Source organism: Aquila chrysaetos, chromosome 1 (genome assembly GCF_900496995.4).
Source record: "Aquila chrysaetos chrysaetos chromosome 1, bAquChr1.4, whole genome shotgun sequence".
Lineage (NCBI taxonomy): Eukaryota > Metazoa > Chordata > Aves > Accipitriformes > Accipitridae > Aquila > Aquila chrysaetos.
In genome coordinates, this window is record NC_044004.1 from 20,556,582 (window position 1) to 20,582,769 (window position 26,188).

Below are 26,188 nucleotides of genomic sequence, written 5' to 3' on the forward strand. Positions count from 1 at the left end.
CTCAGCTGAAGTATGGTCAGATTCTTCCAAAAGAAAACTGTTCTACTTTGGTTACCTTTAATCATTTGACCATAATATACTCAGGGCCACATTTTTGCACACTGCAAAATGGGACTTCTTTCCTGACTGTACTATGAAAACTTTCCACTTTAGGAGATTTGCCTGACATAAGACTTTTTTAATACCCATCTACAAATGACTGTGGGTGACTCAAGGGTTATTACCTCATCCTACTTTCTCAGTGACTGGAAAAAGCAGTATGTTCCATGCTGTTCACTTTACCACCATTTTTAGGTCTTACTGAATCATTGATTTCCTTGTTCTGGATGAGCAGGATAAAGATTCCCACTACCAGGACTTCATAAAGACGTCACTGCCATCAGGCTACTTAGGAGTAGCTGTATTGGGGAATCCTTTCAACAACAGCCTGGATCTGGAGGCCATTTCACATTATTAAATTTAATTGATCATAAATTCATCCCATTTCTAAATTGCCTTTAAAGGTAATTAATTTCACAGACATAACCAAACATATTAAATATACTACCTTTGTATGATCCACAGACACACCAAGCCCTGTTTCGAATATAACTGCAAGGAAATAGGAAGCCTTATGGTATCCACAACAACTGGAATCCACCAAGAGAGGGACAGAGGAGCCCATATTGCTGAGGCCATCGGCGCTGGACAAAACCTTTGAAACCTTCTCAAATATCCTCCGGCCAACTTCTAGAACTGTGTCACTTCCATTTTCTAACACTAAAAATAAAACATAGGATGCACAGCTATTGCAAGAGTTAAAATTAGGAACCAATTTCTCGTCCTTAATTTAATGGGACTAAGACAGATTCTGTTATTTCTCATGCTGAATGGTAGTCTCAATGCAGACAACCAAAATTCCTAGAGATACAAGGTACTATTGAATAGGAAGGGTGAATAAAAATCCAAAAGACCATCTCAAAGTAGCTAACCACTAAAAACGTAAGGATATCTCTATTCCCTTCAACATAATAAGCCATCCTTCATTTGCAGCACAACATATAAACCACATAATGCTCCTTTACTAAGTTAGCTGATATGAAAAAAAGATGTATTAAGCATGAACTGAAGTCAAAGCATACTAACTTACATGACCTATATTGTGGCATTATTTAAGAACAATAAAATAAAATATGATTACCATCTGGAGAACTGAAATCCATCTCTTGTAACAGTTTGAACAAAGTGTGGTACTTTTCCCTGAGCTCTTTTCCCCACATGAAGGCATCACATTTGGATTTTTCTCCATATTTGTAAATCAACTCCAAATAATAGTTTTCATAGTAACCTAGAGAAAAAACATATTTAAGGCATGAAAGCTGACTTGGCTGATTTTTAAAACAAGCTTCTGGTAGAAAAAAAGATGTTTCTAGGGTAAACTAAAAATTCATGGACAAGATGAGCACATCCTTAACACAAAGTAGTGCTAAAAACTCACAGAGCTAGCACAGGCCACTTACAAATACATAAAATTTCTTCCACTCTCTTCCATACTCTGGTCACAATGCATGCAATCAAATTCTAATTGGAAACATAAGCTAGTTTTCAGCACACATCTAAGATATGTTACTCTTCTTTCACTAAAGCGGTTGCTTTGGTATAAAGCTTCAATTACTGCACATTAGGCAACTGTGGCAGAGACATTCTACCAAAACCCACCCATTTTTGGGAAAGGGCTTAAAATATATGTGCCTTCAGGGTCACTTGGGAATGAAATGGAAGAAAGGCAATTGAATAGCTTACACGAAAGCTTGAAAGTGTTTCTTTGTCCCTTTATGCACCTGTCTTATTAGAGAAGAAATATGAAGAACATGATTTAAGTTTGTATTCCATGGCACAAAAGTCTTCGCAGGGACAAAACCACAGTTTTAGCTACCAGTAACAAGGCTAAACTCTTCAAATTGCCTTTTTTCTTATTATGGCTGAATTTAAGTTTACTTTTGATGATTGTTATCCAGATTCTGGTAAAAGGAAAGAAAACAGGTCTCCAAAGATGACAGTTTAAAATTCGTATCTCATAGATCAACACTTACAATTTCTTAGCGCTTTTTCACCTTGCCTTACAATATATCTGTACTCATAAACTATTTCTTGAATGTCCATACATCTCTCGTAGTAGAGTTCAATTTGTTCCACTGTTTCTTTGTCATGAAGAGGGTTAGAAATCTATAAAAAGGCAAGTGATGGATAAATGGCATCTAGAGTATCTGTTGTCTATGCTTGGCTAAAAAGAAGTGTTGTAGGCAAATAACAAAAGGAAACAGACTGTTTGCTACAATCAGCTTATCTGGCACATCATGTTAATGTGCCAGACGACCTGATGCTGGCCACAAAAGACTATGACTTTAAACCAGTCGCCATAATCCAAGAAACCATGGATGAACTTCCAAAATTGACCAAGCCTATGTGACTTTTATCACCAATTTCAACAAAACCATAAATTAATCAAATGCATTCAATACTGTATCATCAAAAACTCTGTGAAACATAGCAATACTGAAAATAAGTCCTTCCTTAAATATAGATTTAGGAACATTGCTTTACGTACTCACTTCTAGAAGTATTATCTTTTAGCATTTGAAGTAGTAACTAACATTCCTAGATTTCAACAGAAAATGATCATATTTTGGTTATATATTCCCAACTATTATGCTTCACAGGAAGTTTATCACTTGGTAAGAGCTTCAGTTAAAAAAACATAAAATACAGACATAGCTGGCTGCTAATATTTAAACACTACCAAATACTGCTTTTGTTCACCTGTTCTGTTTCCAACACGTTGAGGCGATAGTATTTCACAGGTCCAAAGAATGCTTCAATACCATTTACATATCCACTGCCTCCAAGAACAAAGTATCCAGCAGTGTCATCATAATAGAAATCTTCCCTAAAACTTGAGAACATGAAAGAGAAGTAAGCTGGCTATCAAGAGGTACTACGAAAGAAAAAAATAAATTTGTACCTCAGAATTTCCGTAACTGACAGCCTTAAACTCATTGCCAGTATCTTTTTCTTTTCTCATCTGTTTACTCTCAAAATCTCTGCAATTTAGTGTGATAAATTCTGGAGTAAATTTAACAAAACCCTTGTCTGCAAACATATTAAACCAGCAGGGTGTTTTATTTTTCTGACCTACGGGTATCTTCTGGTGTTTTATGCATCATTACACAACCTCAAAGATTTCAGTTCCACCTCTCCCTTGCACTTTTCTAAAATTGGCTTATGAAAATTTAAGTTATCTGTCTCTTATGGTTACTATCTACAAATTTACAATTTCTGGTTTGTAAACCATAGCGGAGAAGGAACAACACTGAAGTCTGCCATGCAATTTACTGTTACATAGTATCCATATTAAAAGTTTTTATTTAATTATTTGCACAAGAAAGAGTGAATCTTAAATTACAGTGAACGAGAACAATTAAAGATCCATTTTTAAAAATTACTCAGTTGCTTAGAATAAAGGATAGAGCAAGAATATTTTGGTAGAAATTTTGCTCTCTACCTAAGCAAAGCAGATAGCAATTTCACCTGTGAAATCCTAGCTCTCTCTCAGCAAAAGCAAAACTTCCCTTGACTTCAGTAAGGCCAAGATTTCATTTGAAGACTGATCCTAATGCCACTGACTTTCAGACTCTAGTACTAAATCATGCAGCATGTTAACTCAACTAGCTCATGGCATTAACAAAACTATTCAGCTCATGCTCAATGTAAGCACAGTAATGCAAACTGGTTTTGAAAGCAGAGAGTGGAAAAAGACCACAGACATTTTGAAAATCATTTGGAATCTCAGTTACAAACTTGTGCTCTCCTTCTCCCATTTTCCGTATGTGAACACATACACAAATACTACTGAACAAAGGGGGAAACACTGCTTACATAAAAGACTGATGATGATGTCTTTTCAAATTCTTCCCAACAGTGCTTACTTCTACCTAAAAGAACACAAAATATTAATTACAAGAAATAAAATATTACAAGGTACATTTATTAAGCCATTTCAACTCATAGTTCAGAAGATTACAGCTGCAGCTTGTTGCATCTCCTCTGCACTAAAGAGGACAGTGTCACGTATCCGATGTATGTCAGAAGAATATAATGGAAAGCATTGGCACTGGTCTGTCCTGGCCAACCATGAGCAACGAAAAATAGCAAAAATAGCACAGATGTTGCCTACTTCAGCTATCATTCCTGTGTTCTGTTACAAGACATCTGTACTTTGCTGAAGCATTTATTCTTCCAAAGTGTGAAAGGCTGTTTTGCTTTTATATAGCAGAGATGCTAAATGAAGAGAATATTGATCTCCTCAAGAAATTGTAGCTTACAGGTAAGGAATGGTCATAAAGCTAATGTAACAGGCCATGATTTTAAAAAATCTCAGTTCAGCTCCTACTGCTACAGGAGATGTACTTTCGGTAGACTTGCAGTGCCAGAATGGTTAAAGGAATTCAGATGCCCAAGAGGAAGACAAAATAAGATTTTTCTACCTGTTGGTATTGTAAAAAGTTGCCTAAGGACTCACAAAACAACCCTGCAAAATTTTCTCAAGTGCCTAGGTGTTTTTAGGGATTCATCTGCATCTTCAGATGCTCTTAAAATCTGGCTCTTAATTTTTTGATGCCTCAATTTCCCATCTTTCCCTAATTTATATAGTTTGTCTCAGATCATGCTGGACTAAATGTATCTAAATCAATGGAAGTGAAATAATCATAGAATCATTCAGGTTGGAAAATACCTTTAAGATCATTGAGTGCAACTGTAAACCTAACACTGCCAAGTTCACCACTAAACCATGTCCCTAAGTGCCACAGTTGAGAAATGGAAGACTAAGGTTTTTCATTATTTTCACACCCTAATATCTTAATAGCTGAAGGTTCAGACAAGAACTTGGGCATTTTCAGAGCCGCTTTTGGAAGGTTTTGTGGAAAAACAATTGTGATTTGTTAAAATGTAAATGATGTATTTAATCTACTACAGAGAGATACTGCAATATTCTTCTGTCTTTTAACGGTAGTCAATCCTATGCCACTTCATCAAATACGCAAAACTTGGGAACTGCACATGCCTCATGTTAGCTAACACATCCAGGCTAGAGGCATGCTACCGTACAGAAGCAGAGACACTTAAATTTTTGTATCAGAATAGTAAAAATACCTAAGCCTCCAAGTGCAAAGTCCCTCAGCGCTATTCACACCATGTAACTTAAAGTACCTAGATATGGTATCTATGCCAAGAGTCGTGGTTGCCTGTACAGTCAATAAAGTCTCTGGAGAGCAACTCTGCGCCAAGATAGCCACTGAATACACAGTAATTCTAGGCTCTTATCTTAAGCATCTAAGTTGATTTCCCAAAGTCAGATGACCTGGACACCCCCAGACAATTTCTATTTTTAGATTTTTCATTCTTTTGCTATGTGAGCATTTACAAATTACAGTATTTCTCTCAGTCTCACCTATTAAGGGGTTTGTCAGAGGCATAATCAAATTAGACAAATCTCAGCCTTGATCCTGTAATTCAGTAGCACGCATACCTGTCCACCCTTAAAAGAGAGATCCAGTCGAAACCACTGCTTCAGAGGAAGGCTAAAGCTAGTTTTCACTGCAAGGTCATCTCCTCTCATGAGGTGCATCTGAATATGTACATAACCTGACAGAGCAACAAAGGAAGAAAAAGGAAATAAGCACCACAGAAATATCAACAAATGGGCTTTCTAATGTATTATTCACAGTGATTCTCTCTTCTTCATCTTCTTCATCACCAGCAGAGATCTGGGCACTCGCCAAATCATACACCAGCTCTTGCAGAATCTCAGGGAAATGTGCTCCACATTTCAGTTACATGTCTCGCATCCTAATGTCCAGGCTCCCACATGAAACCACAGACTCAGAAACAACTGTCTGAGGGATAAACACACTAAACACAAGGCAAACAGGGAGGGTGCCAGAGTTGGTCTCAAACAACAGAAAGGAGACATGACTTGCAGCAAACAGCAGAGGGGAACAGCAGGCAATGGTATCTACTCAACACTCAACTGCTAGCACATGAGTGCCATGATCAAATACAAGATGCCTCTACCCTCCACTACTCGGACCTGCAGAAGCTAGACTCATGGTCTGAGCTCTTAAGATCGGAGCAGGCTATTATGATAATCTAGTCTAACACTGAAGATAAAACTGGCCCTAAAACCTCTCCAAGCAAATCTCATATCAAGCTGCTAACTTCCAGTTGAGCTGCCATTTTTGTTTGTTCTTCAAAGAAAAGCATCCAGTTTATAATGGATAGATTTAATTATCTACATTGGTTACAAGACAGAGAAAATGGAAATAGCAAAAATAACAAGAGAGGAAAAGATTAGTTGTGAAACTTGCAAAGAAGGGGAAAAAATGTAATGTCTTATGAGAAAGCCAGGTGTGGACTTTTAAAACTCTGCATACTTACTTCCTCTGTGAGCCTGCCAGCCAGCCCCCAGCTGCTGAATTTCATTCTCTATCAAAGGCTGGAGACGTCTTCTGGCAGAATGTTCCTCTACTGCAAGTGTTGCTAGACTCAGACAGTGCTACCTCTTAACTTTTTTTTGAATCAGGGAAATAGACAGTGCTTCTTGAACACTGCAATATAGGCAAGACCTTGAATCATTTGGACTTTTTCTGAGGCTATTTCAAATTTTCAAAAATTTTCATGTGCTATGTATATAAGAATTGAGAACAATATTAAAACAATACTTCAATACTAAGAACAAAGGTTGTTCATTGAAATAAGACTGTTTAATCCCAGTGTATGTTCCTGACCTGTAAGTTCAGTATATTCTCCTGACAAAGCAGACGTTTTCTGAAGTTAGCCAAGACTAGATGCTGTGCAATTACTTCTCAGTTTTACCCTATTAATTTAGTAGCTACTTTCCTATTTAGACACTACAGTTAAAAAGCATTTTCCAAGGGATCAGTTTCACAAAATAGGTCTGATAATATATTTATAAATGTTATTCCTAGGCACAGATCTATAAAGACTATATTAGACCCCTTCTAGGCCGCAAATAATATCCCTTACCTTCCTCATTTAGAAATACAGCAGGAGTACTATACATTTCTTTCGGATCAATAAAATAGAGTATACCACACAGATCCTTTTCACAGTGATGGAGTAAATATAGCCAGATTGAAACGGTGAACCTGCATGAGCAAAAATAAACAAAAAAATCCAATCCTGATGAGAAATCTCCCTATATAATTTGAAAAGCATGCATTTCACTTTAATTTAGCAAACCTGTTTCACACATGTAATCTTCCGAACAGAACACATCCTCTGCACTGAAAACCTTCAGAGCAACAGTACTTAAGACTCTTGGATCTGTGATCTCCTTTTAACCACGCACTTTTGTGGTAACAACATGAGAGGAGAGTAAGGGAGTGTTATCTGAATCAACTCCAGAATGCTGGGTCAGAGCTACTGCCAGATCCCACATCAATAGGGAACTGAAAACATGACCGAGACAACTTGGAGCCAACCTCCTGCTTGCAGGCTACAGTACAAAATCCCCAAATGCATGGTCTTGCAATCTTGACTGTGGAAGCCAGTAAAAACTAAGCTGTGTCTTCTATACTAAATGCCAATTGTGAAAATGTGCTTGGGAGAAGCAGTTAAAAATGAATCCAGCCTCTGGGTAGTCAGATAGGTATGAATAGCTGTCATAGAGCTAGCACAGGCTAAATAAAGGTAGAGCCTGTGCAAACTATGGAGCAGTGCAAAATAAAAAACTGAAGACCCGACAACACCATCTATTTAGAAATTTCTGCACAAAGCTGGCTGAGGCACTAAAAGCAGAATTTATACCACAGTATCTAATTTTGAGGAGTTCCTCTGTGCCAGACTAAATCTGCTTCAGTGCTCTTAAACAGAAACTTGGCCACTTATTTCCGTAACATTTCCATAGCAGTTAGGCCAACGCTGAACAACTTTGAAAACCGCACCTCCAATGTACAACCCAGCAAAGCATTATGATTATTATCATCTCTGACAAAGAAGTTCTCTTTTCTTAGTGACTTTCAGAAGGAGGTATTATTTGGTTTTTTTTAATTTCTATAATTAAGAAAAAAAATGTATTTTTTTATAATACTTTAGAATTGGGTCAGCTTGCCTTATTTCTCCCTCAAGAAGTTGCTGAACATAGAGTACCTTGTATCTATTCCTAAACCAAAGCAATATAGATCTGAAGGCCTGCTCTCCTGCTTCAAAATATATGCAAGGGTGGTGAAGTTTTCCCTAACAGAGTCCATACTTTAAATACCTAATAACACCATATCCTTCCAGAGATGGTATATGGGTGAGGTAGAAGGCTTTGTAAATCACAGTCACTTGTTTATTGATTGCTACGACCTACAGGCAAATGCTGTGCTTCCAGAAATACTGCTTATATATTGCTCTTTTCATCTTTCATCTCTGACAACATCGAAAACTTAAATGCCGCAGTCTCCATTTAATCCTTGATTGCCAGTCTGAGCACATAACTGTTCTGGACAAATTTTTTGGGACAGAGTTTGGGACAGAGCTGACTCATTTCACATCCCCCATTGCTGCAGAATGCCGTACTGCGTGAGTAGTCCCTTACAGTCCCAGCCTGTCCTTGCTGCAGGCTGTCCACTGGTAGCTACCTCAAATGACAGCTGTCTATCTCCAGTCTTCTTCCCTTACAAATCCCTGACTGAAGTCAAACGAGTAACTTCAGTTAGATCCATCTGCTTCTGTTAGCCTTTAGGTGCAGCAGCGAACCACTGCTCACATACAGAGAGCTGAAGGAAAACTCTTCCTCTTCTTAACAGAGCTACCCCAGGCTGTCACGCAACTGCAACACACAGGCAATGCTTTATGTTAATGCTGGAGACACCACCCGAAGGCAAGAGAGGGTGGAACTGCATGGAGCGGGTAAAGAGCTGCATAAATTCATGCCATATATTCTCAACCAGAGCCTGAGTGCCTCAGTGCCAGAAGAAGAATGCAACCGTGCTGGTAAGCAAAGGGCAGCAGGCTGTGCAAACCAGGCTGTCACCCATCCTGAAGAGGCCAGGAGCTAAAAATTGCTCTGTACTTGTGACTTCAGAGCTATAGTTTGAGGGCTAGTAATTTGTATGCAACCTATGCTATCTGGCAAGTCTTCCTTGGCACTCTTCTTGCGGTCACAGGCCAAACACAAACCAGCAGGCAAGTTCCAGTTCCTGCGACCATTTCCTATTTCTGTAATAACGTTGCTGGGGTAACAGCATCTGGTGGAAGGGAGATATATTTATATATCTCTCTATATACCTTTTCCTCTAAAGTTGCAAAATATGACTGAAGAGTTGTGACAGTTTTAGGAAGGGGGAGAAGAGAAAGATGATCTTCCCAGAGTGATTCCTCTGTAACTAAAGAGCATGCAGGGGCTAAAGGGTTTTACTCCTGTCCAACTAGGAGAGTCTACACAGCGATGGTGGAAGGAAATAGCGTAAGCTCAAGCTGGAAGACTTATCTAGGCAGGGGACTCTAAGGGCATGTCAGCTGCAAAATAAACTAGAGTGTGAACTTAGAGGGAAAAAGCTGCTCCTCACTGCTTGCCCTTGCAAGAAACCCTACTCTGCGCTTGGTCTGCAAACGACATTTGAAATGCAGATCTCTTTGTAATGCAGAAAACCACAAGGTAGCTAGCTAGTCATGAGACAGCAGTCTGATCACAACAGCACGTAACAGCTAACTTACCCTCCTAACTGTACCTAACCAGCTCAGTTACACCTACTATTGGTATCTCTTACACAGCACTGCACTAACATGTGCTGTAAATACCTTTCTGAGGTTCAGCTTAATCCTCTCTAAAACTGAAATCAGAGAACAGAAGGAACTGCTGGCTTGTTTCCTTTTGAGCCTTTTCTCAAATTAGAAGGCAGTATTCCTTTAATTTGTGGTATAGCCTAAGAGTTTTAGTACATTCTATAGCCTTCAATCATCAATTATAGTCCGCTTCAATTATTTGCCTATACTTACATGGGATAATCAATCTGATGTTGTCTGACTGTCTCAAGTTCTCTGTTTCCAAATTGTTCAAATTTCTTCATGATTCCTGTTTTCTCCCCACTGGAAGCATATATAAAGTTGAGAATCTGGACACCATCTGCAAAATACAATCTTTCTTAATCTGCCAGGCAAAAAGCATTGATAACTAATTAATTAGCTCACACTGGTACAGTCAAACATTTGAATCACACAACAGATTAAAAATGAACACAAACCTTCAATAAGTCCTTAAACACAAGTTCACTTGCTGTTATTCAATATATAACAGTCTTGGACCAAATAACCCACGGAAATTGAAATGGAGTCCACTTCCAGCTGGTATTAGAAGCAGGGAAAGAACAAACTAATTTAAATCTGAGATACTTAAAGAACCAGTTAGCAAGGAAGAAATCTTCATTTATGTTATTCGCTTAAATTTCATCATATCTTTGGTTATGCTTATGTGACATTACTCCACAGCTCTTGGACTTGCTCTCCATATTCAGCTCTCCAGTTTATACTGTATGTATGGATAGATACCAATTCTGTTCTGAACTGATATGCATAATCCTGCAATAAATCTGATAAAGCTCCCCCTGCTAAGAAACAGGAAAAAGATCAAGGCCATGACGTATCATCAGCTTTTTTAGAAAAACCCAGAAACAAAACAAAATGAAAACCAAAAAAACCCAAACCCCAAGCAATTTGTTACAAGCTTATTTTAAAAAATAAATTTGAATGTTATTTCCTCCTATTTCTTACCATTTTCATCTATAATATAATTAGATAACACATAAAATATTTCACACTGTTGTGTGAAATTCAGAAAGCCCTGAGGGAAGCAACATCATCGCTTCCCTGTTCATCTTCAGAGCATTTACATGCCAACGTCGTGAAAATAAATGACACAAATACCATTATGGGATTTTCTAGGAGACAACCCTTTAGAAGCAAATAACGTTTTTCCTTTTAGGTTCTGCTTTGAATATATATTGAGAACAAAAAGAATTGTCAGCAGGTAAAGCTAGAGATAGGCAGACAGAAAAAAAATTAGAACAGGGAAAAATTCTAGAAAGCAAGAGTTGTGAATTTCAATAATTTATACAGTTGGCAAGACACAATTTTTTATTTAAAACTATTAATTTTTAAAACAAAAGTACTTGTCCATAATGGTTTTGGGGGGAAAAAAAAAAAAAAAGTAGTACTATAAGGTTTACTGCACTATAAAGACTTAAAAATATGTTTCTACGTGTGGCCATCATCTTAAGAAGTAGACTACATGTGGGAGAATTATGTATGAAAGAACTGCAGGACGGACCCTGAAATAACACAGTAAGGGACTGAACAACTCTTTCTGAAGACAAAGGAATGATGTTCACCAACCTCAGTGGGTTTTAAATAAAGTTGCTTGAATACACTCAGGAAATAGAAAGCCATGCTGCTACAAATCTCCAGGCTGGCTGTGATGAAACAAGCCAGCTCTGAAGGACATGATGGCTTCAGTCATTTGCAACCCTAACCCCACAGTTACGAAGCTTACATATTGAACAATATTTGCCAAGTTAATCATTCTACGTAACATTTAGTATTTATTAAAGGTATGCACTTTTTAACAGCTTACCAAAGATGTTATTTGGGTCCCCTTAGTTTCCTTGGGGAAAAAAGTGACATTATACCTACCACTTTCGTGAGGACACTGAGGTATCCTGTTTGCCTGGAGCATCCACAAATAGTCAGCACCCCACTGAAGACAAACTTTGTGGTCCTTATATGGGCGTTCAAAAGGTGGAACTGCTTCTAAAAAAGTGTAATTCTTGGCAACTGCATCCTGGTAGTCTTCATTCTGCTCAACATCATAGCTGCTAACTGATTTGTGACTAAGCCATGCATATAATATCACACTGTGCACTATTATTGAGTTTCTGATGATATAATCATCTCTGTAAACCATGATGCTCGGAAATTTCAAATGTACTTGTCGAGTTCTGCTAATATAAAGGTTCTTCTCATCCTTCCATCGCCTTCTGTACACTGGTACACCAGTCCTGAACTCGGAGGAAGCTACTGCTTCCAAGTTGATGATACAAGGCTTAGAACATAAATACTGAACTGAAACCTCAGAATTGTTAAGAACTTTCTTTTCTAAAACATTTAAATGAATGAAGTCCACATAATCCATGTTTTGTTCAAACTGTGGAGTAACTGTTGTTGTCCGTAATGTCTCCTTTCCAAAGGATGGCGCAAAATTCTGGAAAAAAACCCCAAACACAAAACACGTTAACCAGAGGATCTAAGTTTACGTGATTTACTAAAATACTTGCAGCAATAACAGAACAATGCACAAGCAGAAGGTTTATATACCATACTCTAACACCAAAATACCAGGATTCTTTCACACAGCAAGTAGATGCAGATTACTGGAGAGCAACCATCAAGGTTTTAAGGGTAACTCCCCTACATCAAGTTCTCAAAGTTACACATGCTTCTACAAACAAACTGTATTTACAGGGTGTATTGTATCCTTCGCCCCTTCCGCAAGCGGAATCCGGTCTAAGATACTGACTTACACGTCATGCTATTTACACATGCTCCTAGGATCGATCAGGCCTAAAGAGTATATACTAAAACGTACCGGCATTTATTCATCATGTTGTTGTTCACTAGTACTGCTGCAGCCTGATGTTTCTGTATCTCCCTATAAAGTTAGCTAATTGTGTTACCTTTTGGGCAGGTACCTGAAGGGCAGAGCAACAACTAAGGCAGCTCACAATGGTTTCCTGAGAATGAACTAATGTTCATGAAGTGTTTAGGAGCTTATTATTGAAATGTTCCTATCCTGAAGACAGACTTACAAATCTGAGCAGCAAGACCAGCAGGCAGCATTTGCTCAGCTTTTGCTCTGCACAGTTATGTACATTATAATATACTTTGAGAGTGAGTGCTCGGACATACACCAGGATTATCCTCCATGCTGAAGTTCTTGTCTCTAAGGCTTCAAACAGCTTCTTTTCTTTCTGCTCTGCAGTCAGCGTCCGGCTTGATGCACTGCCAAGGATACTGAGGATTACTCTGCTCAGAGGGCCAGCCACCAGCACGGCACTTCTGCCAGGTCCCCTGATCCGTTTAAAATATTCAGAATTGTCACTTAGGATTACCAGGGAAGCTGGTCATTAAGACTGCTTAAAATGAGAAGTTCTGTCTTGGGTGACTTCTAACTTTGCTGAGCTTAACAAATCGAACTGAAATTTATCTTGGATATCTACCTTGGATTGATGGCTTTCTCACTGTGATTCTCAAAATATTTAAAAGCTTTGGCCAAGTCATTAGTACTTTTCTAATTATTGGAATTATGTGCTGTGCACCTGGAAGACAAGACCTTGCCCATGAACCAATATGGCGATCAGTGAAAGTCCCTAATGATAAACTATTTCGCTTTTTAAGAATACACTGACACTCCTTGAGAGCTACACTGAAAAAAACATCAAGTCAGCAAAACCTGTGAAGGTGTAAATATTAGGAAAAGTCAGAACTTAAGTTCACCTATACTACTTCCTTGTTCCTATAGATGAGGATTTTTGATTTAACTATGCGACCAAATGCTATTTTTCCCCCGGATCCCTGCCTCCTTAAAGGCACAAAAGAGCTCTAGGGTTGCAAGTGGAACAGAACTGTGCATAGAGGACAATATTTACCACAAGACCTTGACTTTATTTAAGGTAGAAGCTGGAAGACATAACTGAATGAGGGAACTTTTGGATGAGAAAGCTGGATATCATTGCTAGCAGCTGGGTAATTCTAGATAACCAGATTTATTTAGTGTTCCTAGGTCTTTCTGAACTTGTCACTTAAACTACTTTCAACAAGAACAAGCGAGTGCTCCTTATCTTCTTATGTCAACAAGAGAAACTGGAAGCCAGATGCGCAGAGTGTACGCTGAACACTCATAAACATGTGTGTGCACACCAAGATACACACTTTGAACAAATAAAATGCCATAAAAATGCAAAACACTCCACAATGTCAGTATCTAGGCTTTTTACAACAGGTAGTCTCTTCAGAGTGACAGCCTTCCTCTCTGCCTCATTTCCCATTCTAGAAAATAGATATTGTACAAATTATACGTTACTGAAGGGGCTAAAAAGGAATAGCAATAGGAGGCTGATGTCCATTGGAAAAGTTACCACCTTATCATGTAATAACACACATGCACAAATACTGATATAAAAAATGAGAAGAGAATGTTGATTTTAATACTAATTTGAGCATCTTTCAGAGCTTGACTTGACAAAGATACTATTCTTTTATGTCTCCTACATAATTCTTCTTTGGTTATAGACACCTCTAAAAGCATTAAAAGCATATCACAGCAACCACAAATTATTCTAAATCTCTTCTACTTGACGGTTATCATTCATATTTCTTACATATTTTTTAATCTTACAATAAAAAGTACTTGTAAACAGCTTAATCCTTGTGATATGGGGGCTGTGTCATGAGGAAGATGGTAATATATTATGAAAGCAATGCCATGTGGTTATCGCAAAATGTAGAAGTCTAGCAGGTAGACACTCCAAAGCGTTGTGGTACCACTCCGTGCTTACCACATACACACATTTACTGTCAAAATACACACAGCCAGCTCTCAATTTTCTCATGGCTTTATCCAATACAAAGATATGGGAGCTGGCCTCCAGCAAAGATGGCCTGGGTCTGGCACAGTTCGTTAGCAAAGATGGAGCAGTGTATGAATGTGGCCATCTGACTTCCAGTGAATGTCAGAAATTTTGTGGTGGGGATCCCAAGGTTGTAAGGTCTGCAACCCAAAGCCAGTTCTGTGTAGAACAAACTCCATGATGTTCCTAGACCACTTGAGCACGATGTACTGTGACTGCTGATGCATAAGGTTAGCTTCAGCCGTGCTGGTCTTACTGCCTTTCCATTAGTACCTGTTCTGCTAAATGGCTCCCACAGAGTTACGCGACAAACTTTTATTTGTATTCTTTGGTGCTTGGGCATTAGTTGAGACATGTGCTGAAAAAATGCATGAAGCATGTTTGGGTCTGCTGTTACACCACACCTAACAAACCCTTCAGGAGGCTCATCCAGTAAGGAACACGGTGCAGAGACCCCTGATCGACCCCGCACCGATGCAGCCGCAGCAGAGACTGCAGACCGTAAACTCTTCCAGACCACGGCTGAGTCTCTGTTACCATTTGGTTGCCTCTACACGGTGCTCCCCAGCGTGCTGCATGGCATGTGTATTATCTAAATGTTCCTACTCAGTGAGGAACCCTAGTTCTTCCCTCCCCATTATCTCAGACAAGGCAGAGTTAATTGTGCATCATCTCTGACTACAGAGCGCGAGGATGAAAGGATTACACAATGAGAGCGATTATGAGATTTAAATATAAGAGTTTCCCAGCGCAGTAAAGAGGCCAGCTATGCTGGATTCAAAACGTTACCATAAACCAGGCAGAGTGCAACAAGAAAGACACAGAGGCTTCATTGTGTGGGACAACTTAGCCACAAAAGCCGTAGAAGTTTTTTTTCTTGATCTTTTTCTTAAAACCTGCTGAATCTGAAGGAGTTAGCCCAAGTCACCCCATCAGATGTTGGGATAAAAATCACTGTGGGAGGCCATCACAACAATTGGTAGGAACGTGAAAATTTTCAGTAGTGTAATATTACAGAAACGATGAGAAACTGCTCTTTCACTCACTGGAATAAGATGTCAGCAGGACCCTCCCCCAGTTCACTCCCGCAGAAATTCCACATGACGCTGTGAAACTGCACCTATTTGCACAAAGTCTGAAGATAACCGTAGTCCTTTACCTGCGAACACCTGCCACGTCATGCTAGATTTTAAGATGTGTGAAAAGGAGACACGCCAAATCTGCTCCCAGTCAGCACCAATATCGTACAGGCGTACAAAGACTTCAACGGGGGGTTGTGTTTAGCAGCATAAAAGAGTAAAAAGTGGTTTAGTAGATGCCCCTGAATCGCAGTTGCTCCCGTAAGCCGGTGCGGCACCACACTCACACGTGCATCTGTAAGCAGACGCCAGAGGCACCCCCCCTTCTTTCAAACACAGAAATTTAACGCCGCCTCGGACAGAGAGCTTTTTAACACTTCTATTTAACGACCCGACGTTCCCCAGCTCGGTAAGGCAGCGTAACCCTGGGGGCTGGAGACGGGGGCGCCGGGCCAGGCGCACAACGGGCGGGCTGCCTCCGAGACGCGGCCGCGGCCCCCCCGCGCACCCCCCTCCGGCCCCCGGCCGGGGACTGCAGCTCCCTCTCCGCCCCGCGCTCACCACCTGCGGGCCCGCACCGGCCCGGCCGAGCGCGGAGAGCCGCCGCGAAGCCGCGGGGTGCCGGGCAGCCCCCGCCCGCGGGGCTCGGCGCTCACCCGGGTGCCGCCGCCCGGCCCGGGCCCTCGCCGCGGCCACCGCGGCGGGCAGGGCCGGGGTCCGGGGGCAAGGTGCGGGGCCGGCCGCCACTCACCGTGAGGAGGAGGAGCAGGAGGAGCAGGAGCAGAGGGGGGCGGCGGCGGCGGGGCACGGCGCGGGGCTCAGCCGGGGACCGCATAGCTGCCGCGGACGACGGCGCTGCCCAGCGCGGCCGGCCCCGCCGACGCGGATGCGGCAGATCCGGCTTCCTGGAGGAGGGGCCGCCGCCCGGGCAGGGCAAGGGCCGCGCCGGGCCCCGCAGGTGCGGAGGGGAGGGGAATGCGCGGAGGGGCCGGGCCGGGCCGGGCGACGCCCGGGGCCCGAGAGCCCGCCGGCCGTGCTGTGAGGCGCCCCACAGCCCCCCGCGCACCCCGGTACAACAGGCACCGGGCGGCGTCCCGGGAGCGGCGGCACCCCGGCGCAGGGCCGCGTCCTCCCTCCGTCCCTCTCGGCGGCAGCGTCGCTCGGGGGCTCCGCGGTGGCTCCTCCCGCCCTCGTCCCCACCCTCACGGCTCGGCTCGGCTCGGCGCTGCGCTGCCAGCGCGGCCCCCGCCCGGAGCAGCTCCCCGGTGCCGCTGGCGGGCGACGCGCGGCCGCGGGGTGGCTTGAGGGCGGTGAGGCGGGACAGCGCCTCCTCACAGCTGCCGCGTGGGGCGCGGCGAGCGCCGGGGCTGCCTGGGAGGTGCCGCCGTTCGCCCGCTGTAGGCGCGACACAACGAGGGGCGGCGGGCGCGTACCGGCGCCGTACGCCCGCCGCGCCGGAGGGGCGCCGGCACCCGCACCCGGCTGCGTCCCGCCGGCCCGCGCGGGGGCGCCGTCCGCCGCCGGGCCGGGAGTCCGCCGGTGCCTCACCGCCCCGCTTCCGGTGTGTGCCGGAAGCGGGAGCCGCATAGCTTCCAGGTTGTGGCCACCGGCGGCGATGGCGGGGCTGTCGCGCACGCTCGGCATCTTCGGCGGCTTCGTGGCCGTGGTGGGGGCGGCCTTTTACCCCATCTACTTCCGGCCGCTGCTGCTGCCGGAGCAGTACAGTGAGTCCCTGCACGGGGTGGGGGGGGGGGCGAGGCGGGCCGGGGCCCGGCCGTGAGCCGGTGTGTGCCCCGGCCGGGCTGCGGGGGCGGGAACGCAGGCGTGCCCGGGCTGAGGGAGTGCTGGGGGCTGCTGCCGGGTGAGCAGCTCCCGAGAGGCTTCCTGGTCGCCTGAGAGACACTTAAAAAAAATAAAATAAAGTACTATACTTGGTTCAGCTTACTGGCCAGCATGTGATGAAGAACACCCATTAGCTGTTCTCTGAAGTGATTGAGAGGATTGAGATGCAGTTAAAAAAGTTGTGATCGGAGGGCTGGAGCGCAACTCCTGTGAAGACAGGCTGAGGGAGTTGGGGTTGTTCAGCCTGGAGAAGAGAAGGCTCCAGGGAGACCTTATAGCAGCCTTCCAGTACCTAAAGGGGGCCTACAAGAAAGCCAGAGAGGGAATTTTTACAAGGGCGTGTAGTGATAGGACAAGGGGTAATGGCTTTAAACTGAAAGAGGGCAGATTTAGATTAGATGTAAGGAAGAAATTTTTGATGATGAGGGTGGTGAAACCCTGGCACAGGTTGCCCAGAGGGGTGGTAGATGCCCCATCCCTGGAAACATTCAAGGTCAGGCTGGATGGGGCTCTGAGCAACCTGATCTAGCTGAAGATGCCCCTGCTCATGACAGGGGGGTTGGACTAGATGACCTTTAAAGGTCCCTTCCAACCCAAACTGTTCTATGATTCTCCAAGTTGTTTGAGTTATGTTTTCCAGCTGTAGCTGAAAAGTTCAACTTAAAATGTGTTTAACAGAGCCTTTACTGATTGCGATGATTTGCTAGAGCTGGTCTCAGTCTGCAGAGTTTTCTCTGAAAATGGCTGCTGAAGAAAACCCCGCTTCCCTGCCAGAAACGCAGAAAACCTGCCAAAGCCCGCGACTGACTCTAAGCAGGGAGCTGTTGAGCACTTGAAGGCACTGAAGCTTTGGTTGCAAGGCCTTGGAGGCTGCAGGCCACGGGCGCGGTAGGGGGAGGACCTATTACTCCTGAACTTATGTTAACTGCCACCGAAGGAAGCAGGGAGAAGTTCTGGTGTAACCAGACTCATCCCCTCACTTTAACTTTTATAAAACTAAGCAAGCTGTTGGCAATAACCTGAAGATGCATGTGGTTAATCTGCTGAGACAGCTGAAGAGATTTCTGGGAAGGAAAAAAAAACAAAAGGGTAACAAACTTATTGATCTTCTTGGAGGGACTTTAGCCTTGCATCAAAGCTGAAGTAAAATTTAACTTGTAAGCGAGTTTTTATTTAAGGAAGCTGTATTTGTGAAATTGGAAACTGCCCACAAAGATAGGTTTTATACTCTGTGTTCCCCTTTAAAAACCTTATTCTTAATTCATTTCTGCTTATGGTGCACTTTCCAAAAATATAATATTAGAAGTGTCACTCAGCATTCAGGAAAGGACAGAAGTAGTGGACAACGTCCTCTTTTATACTTGTGAATTACATGAGCAAATGTTCCCTAGCAGGTTAAGGATTTTTTTAATCTCCATTTAGCACATAAAATCAGCGATGCACAGTTAGCAAGTGCTTAAACTTGCTATTTAATATCCGATTCTAAACTTTACTTATTGCATGCTGCTCAAACTCTCCTTTGATCTCACCTTTATTAATTTTCTATGTGCTTTTCTTGATGCTCATTGCTGCAGTATGAGAGAAGCACAAGCATTCGTTGTCATAACGCTTTAGACAAGAATGCGGAATTTCACAGTTACGGTACTTGAACGGAAGTATTTTAACCTTTGGGGTACAAAGGATTTGATTTTTCAGAGTACAGTGTAGTAAGCTGTATGACAACTTCTATAGAAGCTCACACCACCCATTGGCTTGAGCTGTGGGTGAATACTCAGTATTTCTGCATTTTGGGATGCTGGGTCTGAAGTTGGGTATTTGGATTAGCATCACATGGTAATCCTGCAAAAGGCAAGAACGGATTTTAGTTCTCTGGAGTGACATTCAACTATGTAAATATGAAATGCTATCTTTTCTTTCTTCAATCTTGTTTTTCTTGTGTGTATCACCCAAATTCTACACAAATGAGGCACATTATGTTCAGGAAGAAGACTTTTCTGCACGATTCTCACACATCTTCAGAGGAGTTCCTAGCAGTTTAACAAATAAAATGGAAGATACTTGGAAAAACTGTAGGTAATCAAATTGTTAATATGAACCTTAAATTGTGCACGCAGGGGTTTGACTTAATTTCATACAGAAGTACTATCATTTTGTAGGTTTTTAGTACCTCAGTTTGTGGCCTTGATGTTTTTAATATTTTCCTGTCTGTAACTAGCTTTAAAAAAAGACTGTTTCCACATATGAAACACATAGTTTAGTGGTAGTGTTGAAACTTTGAGGTCTTCAGCATGGACCTCTTCCACTTGGATTAATTAAAACAGTGGGTTGACAGCTGCTATTTGGACTGATATTGGGGCATTTTTACAGTCGATTTCGTGATTTTGCTGAACTGTGAGACTCAGTTCCTTCCCCATCTTAGGAGGTAGCTGTCCTCTCATCAAGACTGGCTCTTCCTCATTGTCCTTTTTTTGGCTTAGTTGTTTTCCAAGTTGTTTCCAGGCCCCACACCAGTCTCCCTATTGACTGTTCTGTGTCCTATTTCCATATTTTTCATCTGTTACTTCTCTGCACTGGTTTCTTTGCCTGACCAGTTAACAGCTCTTTCTGTTCACCCCAGGTGTTTTCCCAGACCCCTCAGATTGAGTCTCATTTTGGTCTCTGCCTCTCTTCCGATCTTAGTCTCCACCTATGACTAAATATCCTTCTCCTCCCTGTCCTACAATAAGTCTGATTCCTTGCCCTAATTTATTCTGTTTTCCCTGTCTGGGTTTTGTACCCTTTCCTTTGAAATTAGACAGTTCTCTGAGATTTTGTCTGCTAAAAAGGATAGAATGGCAATTACAGTGCTCAGTGAACAGAAATGGAGAAGCTGAATCTGCCTCTAGTGCCTGCCCCCTTGCAGGTAGAATCAATTATTGTGATATGCCTGCTAGTCCCCAGTAGTATTAGGCTTGTTCCTAGACAGCCTAATAACATGTAGTGCTTGTGCATTCTCAGTGACATAGGATGCTGAAAAGTTTCAGTTTTAAGGTGAGCTTAGTTCTGAGTTGCCCCTGAGAATGTGCACCCTACAATTTTTTAAAGGCTTAAAAAGTTCAGTGGTATGGGCAAAAGGCTAATCCAGCTGAGCTTTGACTTCCTGCTTGAAAGTACCACAGTGGTGAAGTGCTTAACTGGAAGGGAAAATAAAGGAGGGGCATTTAATAAGGGGAAATAATAGTTTTGGCCATTTCTCTTCTTGGAAGTGGTTGAATCTTTCAAACAAAAAGGAAAGCCTAAGACCAGCCCATTGTATGGAAAAATATCCCACCGATACTTAATTTCACAAATTTTACAAGCAATAATTTTGTAGATGCTATCATGAAATATACTTGTGATAAGATGCAAGATCTTTTTCAAGGCCTGAAAATGGGGTTTACTGATGTTGAGCATATGAGTGATAGCTCCTAAAAGTACTAGGCATTTCTTAAGTGATGGGATCACGGTGGGTATTTTGGCATCTTTAATTAAAAACAGTAGTCATTACCTTAAGATTATTATCTTACTGTTTGTATTCTCTCAAAGCAGACTAGCTGTTAGTTTCTCAGTGAAGTGTGAATACTATATTCGCATTGTGTAGGTGGATACTCACCAGAATTTTACTGTGTAGCATCCAGAATTAATAAAATTTTCAATATTATTTTATTGGGTCCAGTCAAGATGTCCGGTATTTATTTTTTTTTAGTAATGTCCTTTCTGTTCTGTTTTCCAGAGAAAGAACAGTCAATAAACCGAGCTGGTATTGTTCAAGAGGATATTCAGCCTGCAGGTATACTTGATTCATGTGTTTGCATTGATTGTTTTAAAGACCTTCTTGAAATAAGACCTAAATATTTATATGGATTTAAATAATACAGTGAAGAACACATTCAAAGAATACATATATAATAAAATTTAACCATGAAAAATTTTTTTTCAGGCTAGTTCTTCACTTGAAAATTATGGATTTAATGAAACTTGTTTTAAATTGACTTAACTGGCCAAATAAGTTGCAGAGATCCTGTTATCTTCACACTTTCTTAAATAGATGCCAATTTCTACACCAGAAATTAACTTCTGAACCAGCTCAGAGCAAACAAGAACCGTGGGTGGGCTGAGCTGTAGCTGTAAAGAACACACTATTGCACCCTGTTTTTGTGGAATACTGCTTTACAACTCAGCTGAAACACAATTTTATGAGCACTTTGTCAGTACCTTCCAGCCTCATGGGTGGAGGGATAAGGCAGAAATCCACTAGACATAAAGGAAAATTTGGAATGTGGTGCTAGTAGCTTTTTGATCCCTGCTGTTGCCAGTAGAAGGTGTAGAAAAGTATATGAGGGGAGTAAAGTAAAAGCGTGGCAGATTATCCTTGATAGTTCATTGTTTCATAGACGTTCAAAGACGTGAGAGTGCTTGTCTTGATGAAACAGTTCATATCTCAGTATGTTAAAGGGTAATGTATTCCTATTTTTAGAAAAGCCTAACATCAGCAGCAGGGGAAAACCAAATAGGATTCATGCCATGTCCTTACTACACATACCAGTTAAATCATCAGTGCAGGACTTAGTTTCCAGGAAAGTGGTGAAATGCTGAAGTGAAGTAGGAAGGGTATTGTGAAATAGAAGTGTGGTAAACCTGACTTCTTTTATTAAACATTAAAGAGGACTGAACTGGATCATTAATCCAAGATGCAGGTACTTAATGACCAGTTCTCCTCAGTATAACTTTTTCATCTAAATTTAGCTGCTGATGAGAAGTTATGGGATCCGCTAGTTCAAAGTGAAATCTAGACAAATTCAAGGGCAAGGTGCAATTCTAGATGGTTGTTCCAACAATATTAGAACACCCTATCTGTGGATTTGATAGATTTTTGCATTACCTGAAGCTTAAGATCAAGATAAGGTTGTCTTTCTAAATGTTTTTGCAAGCTTAAGCAGAGTTGTGAGTTTGGTGCAATTGTTAGGTTCTTTCATTGTTTCGTACACAAGGCTGGAGTAGCAGACCCATTTTTTAAAATTTGTTGTTTCTCCAACAGTCTAGTTATGAACTGCTGGTATTCTCATATTTGATTTGTAGGGTTAAAAGTGTGGTCTGATCCATTTGGAAGAAAGTAATGTTGGCGGCTGGGTGTATTGCAAGGCAAAACTGAAGATGGACATCTTCAGCTGTTTCTTCTTTCACTGAAGTGTGTCTTTGGGTGTCGCTGGAGAAGAATTCTGAATATGCTATGTGGGCACGTGAGGAGCAACAAAGGCTACTGGTTGGAATCCCAAGAGATAAAAACATGCTAGTTTTGACAGAGGATGCTGGGGTGTAGCACAGAGACTGTTAGAGAGCTGAATGATTCCTGAGTTTAGAAGTTAAATATTTATTTTCTTGAGAAAAAGGAAGAGGAATTTTTTTTTTTGTTAATCTGTAAACACTTGTAGAATAAATTATGAATGGAATAAATCATGCAGACTGCTGCAGTTTTCTCCCTAGTTTGAGAATTACTTTTTGTGGTTTTATTATGAAAACATGCTAGAAGTATATACTGAGAGAGATCAGTGCAGAAAATACAACAAGGTGAGTGTAAATTTGTATATTAAAATTTCTTCCTTTTAAACCAATGTGTACTTTTTTTCATTTGTTTTGCAAGTAGGTGTGGCAGGTTAACCTTGGCCAGGTGCCCACCCAGCCACTCTCTCACTCCTGCTCCTCAACAGGATGGGGGAAGAAAACAGGGTGACAAAAGCTCATGGGTCTGGATAAACACAGGGAGATTGCTTACCAGTTGCTGTTGCAGGCAAAACAGACTCAACTTGGGGAAAACTAATATAGTTTTTTATTGCCAGTTAAACTAGATTTGGATGGTGAGAAACAAAAATTAAAGTAACATCTTCCCACTGCTTCCCTTTTTCCAGAATCAACTTCACTCCCGACTTCTCTGTTTTTTCCTCCCCCCGAGTCCCCTGAGTGGTGGATGGGGGGTTACAGTCAGTTTGTAACAGTTCTTCTTCTGCTCCTTCGTCCTCATACTTTTCCCCTGCTCCTGTGTGGGCTCTTCATGAGCTGCAATTCCCTCAGGAAATACCCAGCTGCTCTGGTGTAGGCTTCTCCCCAGGCCACGGTGTGGTTATCTGCTCCAGCGTGGTCTTCTCCATGGGCTGCAGGGGAATATCTGCCTAGAGCACCTCCTCCCCTGCCTTCTTTTCTGACTTTGGTGTTCATACTGCTGTTCCTCACTTTTTTCCCCTCATTCCTCTGCTTGTCTGGTGTTTTCACAAAGGTGCCACCCAGGTGGCTGCTGGGCTGAGCTGTGTCTAGTAGCGGGTCCTTTGTGGAGCCAGCTGGAACTGTCTGGCTGGCAAGGGGCAACTCCAGCAGCCCACCTTCCTTGCTGCCAAAACCTTGACTGTACACCTGATACAGGAAGTTAACACTAAATGTTGGGCTAGAAAAGCAGATACTTTAAAGAATCTTTTTTAAAAAGCATTTTGTCATGGTGAGCGTAATGATCATTAGAACAGGCGAGTAAAGGATTGCCCCTACTGAAAATCTTCACCCAGACTGGGTATCTGTCTTAATAATGGTTCTGAATAAACTACGTGTTTTCAGTTTTCAAAGGAAAGAAACAGTCTATAATCTATAGTTACAGTCTAAAACCTAACCAGTACTGTTCTTGAGTACAGGTGTAGCATGTACTTGAATGTGTAGCAACATTTAACTTGAATTTTTTCAGGTTTATCTTCTTTTCTTGGTTTATTTGTAGCACTTCATTATGGTACACAACATTTTAAAGACCATTGCAGGATCGTATACGTTATGAAGAATGTATGCGCAGTGAGTGTTATTTATAAAGTCAGCAGATGTTAGTTTGGGTTTTTTTTGCGGACATCATGCAGTTTTATTAAGAAGACAGATGAAAGACTCGATGTTTACAGTCTTCTTTTCCAAACCTCCATTCTGTTACTTGTTACTCCTTTTCTACCTGTCGTTGTCATTCCCCTCCCACTCAGACACAACTTTCCTGTTCTGAGTTTTGTTTTTTTTTCTTTTAGTCTCCTACTATCACTGTAAGCATTACAATTTTTTCGGTTTTCTTGCTGGGAAAATGTGACAATATTTTATACCTTTCAGTTCTCAGGTGATTTCACATGATAGCTGAAGCCAGAGAGTGTATACGCATTCACTGCAGGGATGTTGACAGAAGTTGCATTACATAGCACAGAGCAACACTGTCACAAAGCTAATTCAGTGTTTGCTAGGAAAGGAAGAATCAATTGAACTGAAGAACAAAGAGGTTTTTATCACTTAAACCTTTCTTCAGTGAGACTGTGGAAATGAAGGAGCTTTGTTTTTTGTTGTCTTGAGCGAAACGTTGTACTGATGCATCAACAGTTTCAGCAAAGTTGTTTTGTCTAAAATACCTTTCCAGTGGAAATACAACATTGCTTAAATGCAGATACTCCATGTATAACTGCAAAACAAAGAGTTTTAGGAGAAACTGGGAATTGTTCAATAATGCTGCTTCTATCGCTTGGTGACACAAATGCTTAAAAAACATACGTCATGGTAGTGTGAAACAATTACTAAACCACTCTTTCAGGGTAAATGATGTGACAGAGGATATTAAATGACTTAGTTTGGAGTTAGGAGATAAGACAATCTCTGCTACTTGTTTACTTTGTAAAGTTGAGCAATTTGCTGAGTCTGGATCTTGCCTAGAAAAATGTTAGATGGTTTCAGAACATTGGCAGGTGCTGAGCCTTTTGCCTTCGTATTACTTAAACGTTGCAAAACATCTGAGTACATGAACTCAATTATTTAGCATTATAGAACTGTACGTGTCTGTTGGTTGTGATCTCTAGTTCATTCCAGTGCAAAAAAGCTTGGTAAGTTTTGTAATTGCCTGTACAGAATTTGCAGCAGTCCATATCTGTTGAATACTACTGAAGTGAATCTAAACTCTGAAAATGGTGTACATTGGTTTTAATGATCATCGCTTCTGACTTGCTGTGTTCCACCTAATAAAGTGGCCTGATTGGCCATGTCTTCAAAGTGTTAGGATAGTAAATGTCTTTTTCAAATCTTTGGTATTCTGTCTGGATAAAACTGTTAAGTCAACAAGGAACATACTGCAGTAATTCTCCAGAATTTTCTACGATTGCTCTGGCATTTGCCAGTTGCCTGGAGACTTGCCCAAGACTCATGTGGGAAGTCCTAATCCTGCAGCTGGCTTTCTGGGCTTTGTGACAATGCTTTGCTCTGGTCATTGACACTGGACATAAGCCTCTCCTTCTCCTAGCTACCCAGCAACAGGTGAAGTTGAGTATAGCAAATTGTGTTCCCTAGGACTCTTTCCTTATCTTGGTTTGGAAGTAAGAGTTTTTGCTACTTTTGTAGCCTGCAACAACTATTATTTTTCAACACAATCACACAAAGATGTTAGATGTGTTTATAATTATGCATGTTTGTATGTAATTATTAGTATTTGGGAGGGACTAGTCTGCCTTTTGCAGAGGAACCAATTTGCTAGTT

General features: G+C 41.6%; 2 protein-coding genes across 9 annotated transcripts in view; one reads left to right on the forward strand and one right to left on the reverse strand.

Annotated features, from left to right (window-relative positions):
* Window positions 1-16,677, reverse strand: part of SEL1L3 (SEL1L family member 3) — a 37,010-nt gene extending 20,333 nt beyond the window's left edge. The window contains exons 1-10 of one of the 3 annotated variants that reach the window (XM_030008236.1): window positions 16,557-16,677; window positions 11,734-12,301; window positions 10,045-10,171; window positions 7,084-7,205; window positions 5,567-5,682; window positions 3,916-3,971; window positions 2,800-2,932; window positions 2,073-2,205; window positions 1,181-1,327; window positions 548-759 (exon numbers count right to left, since the gene is read on the reverse strand). In XM_030008236.1, the coding sequence (XP_029864096.1) occupies window positions 548-759; window positions 1,181-1,327; window positions 2,073-2,205; window positions 2,800-2,932; window positions 3,916-3,971; window positions 5,567-5,682; window positions 7,084-7,205; window positions 10,045-10,171; window positions 11,734-12,301; window positions 16,557-16,640 (1,698 nt within the window). In that variant the 5' untranslated portion in view covers window positions 16,641-16,677. Of the gene's footprint in view, window positions 1-547; window positions 760-1,180; window positions 1,328-2,072; window positions 2,206-2,799; window positions 2,933-3,915; window positions 3,972-5,566; window positions 5,683-7,083; window positions 7,206-10,044; window positions 10,172-11,733; window positions 12,302-13,005; window positions 16,153-16,556 lie in introns of those variants that run through there. The other 2 variants (XM_041125013.1, XM_041125012.1) reach the window with 2 other exon arrangements.
* An 8-nt stretch (window positions 16,678-16,685) lies between these two features.
* SMIM20 (small integral membrane protein 20) overlaps window positions 16,686-26,188 on the forward strand; it is a 35,751-nt gene continuing 26,248 nt past the window's right edge. Inside the window, exons 1-4 of one of the 6 annotated variants that reach the window (XM_030008250.2) lie at window positions 16,686-16,763; window positions 19,614-19,720; window positions 21,399-21,455; window positions 22,745-23,273. In XM_030008250.2, coding sequence (XP_029864110.1) covers window positions 16,692-16,763; window positions 19,614-19,720; window positions 21,399-21,455; window positions 22,745-22,763 — 255 coding nt within the window. In that variant the 5' untranslated portion in view covers window positions 16,686-16,691 and the 3' untranslated portion in view covers window positions 22,764-23,273. Of the gene's footprint in view, window positions 16,764-17,311; window positions 17,530-19,613; window positions 19,721-21,371; window positions 21,456-22,744; window positions 23,274-26,188 lie in introns of those variants that run through there. The other 5 variants (XR_005932915.1, XR_005932917.1, XM_030008259.2 and 2 more) reach the window with 5 other exon arrangements.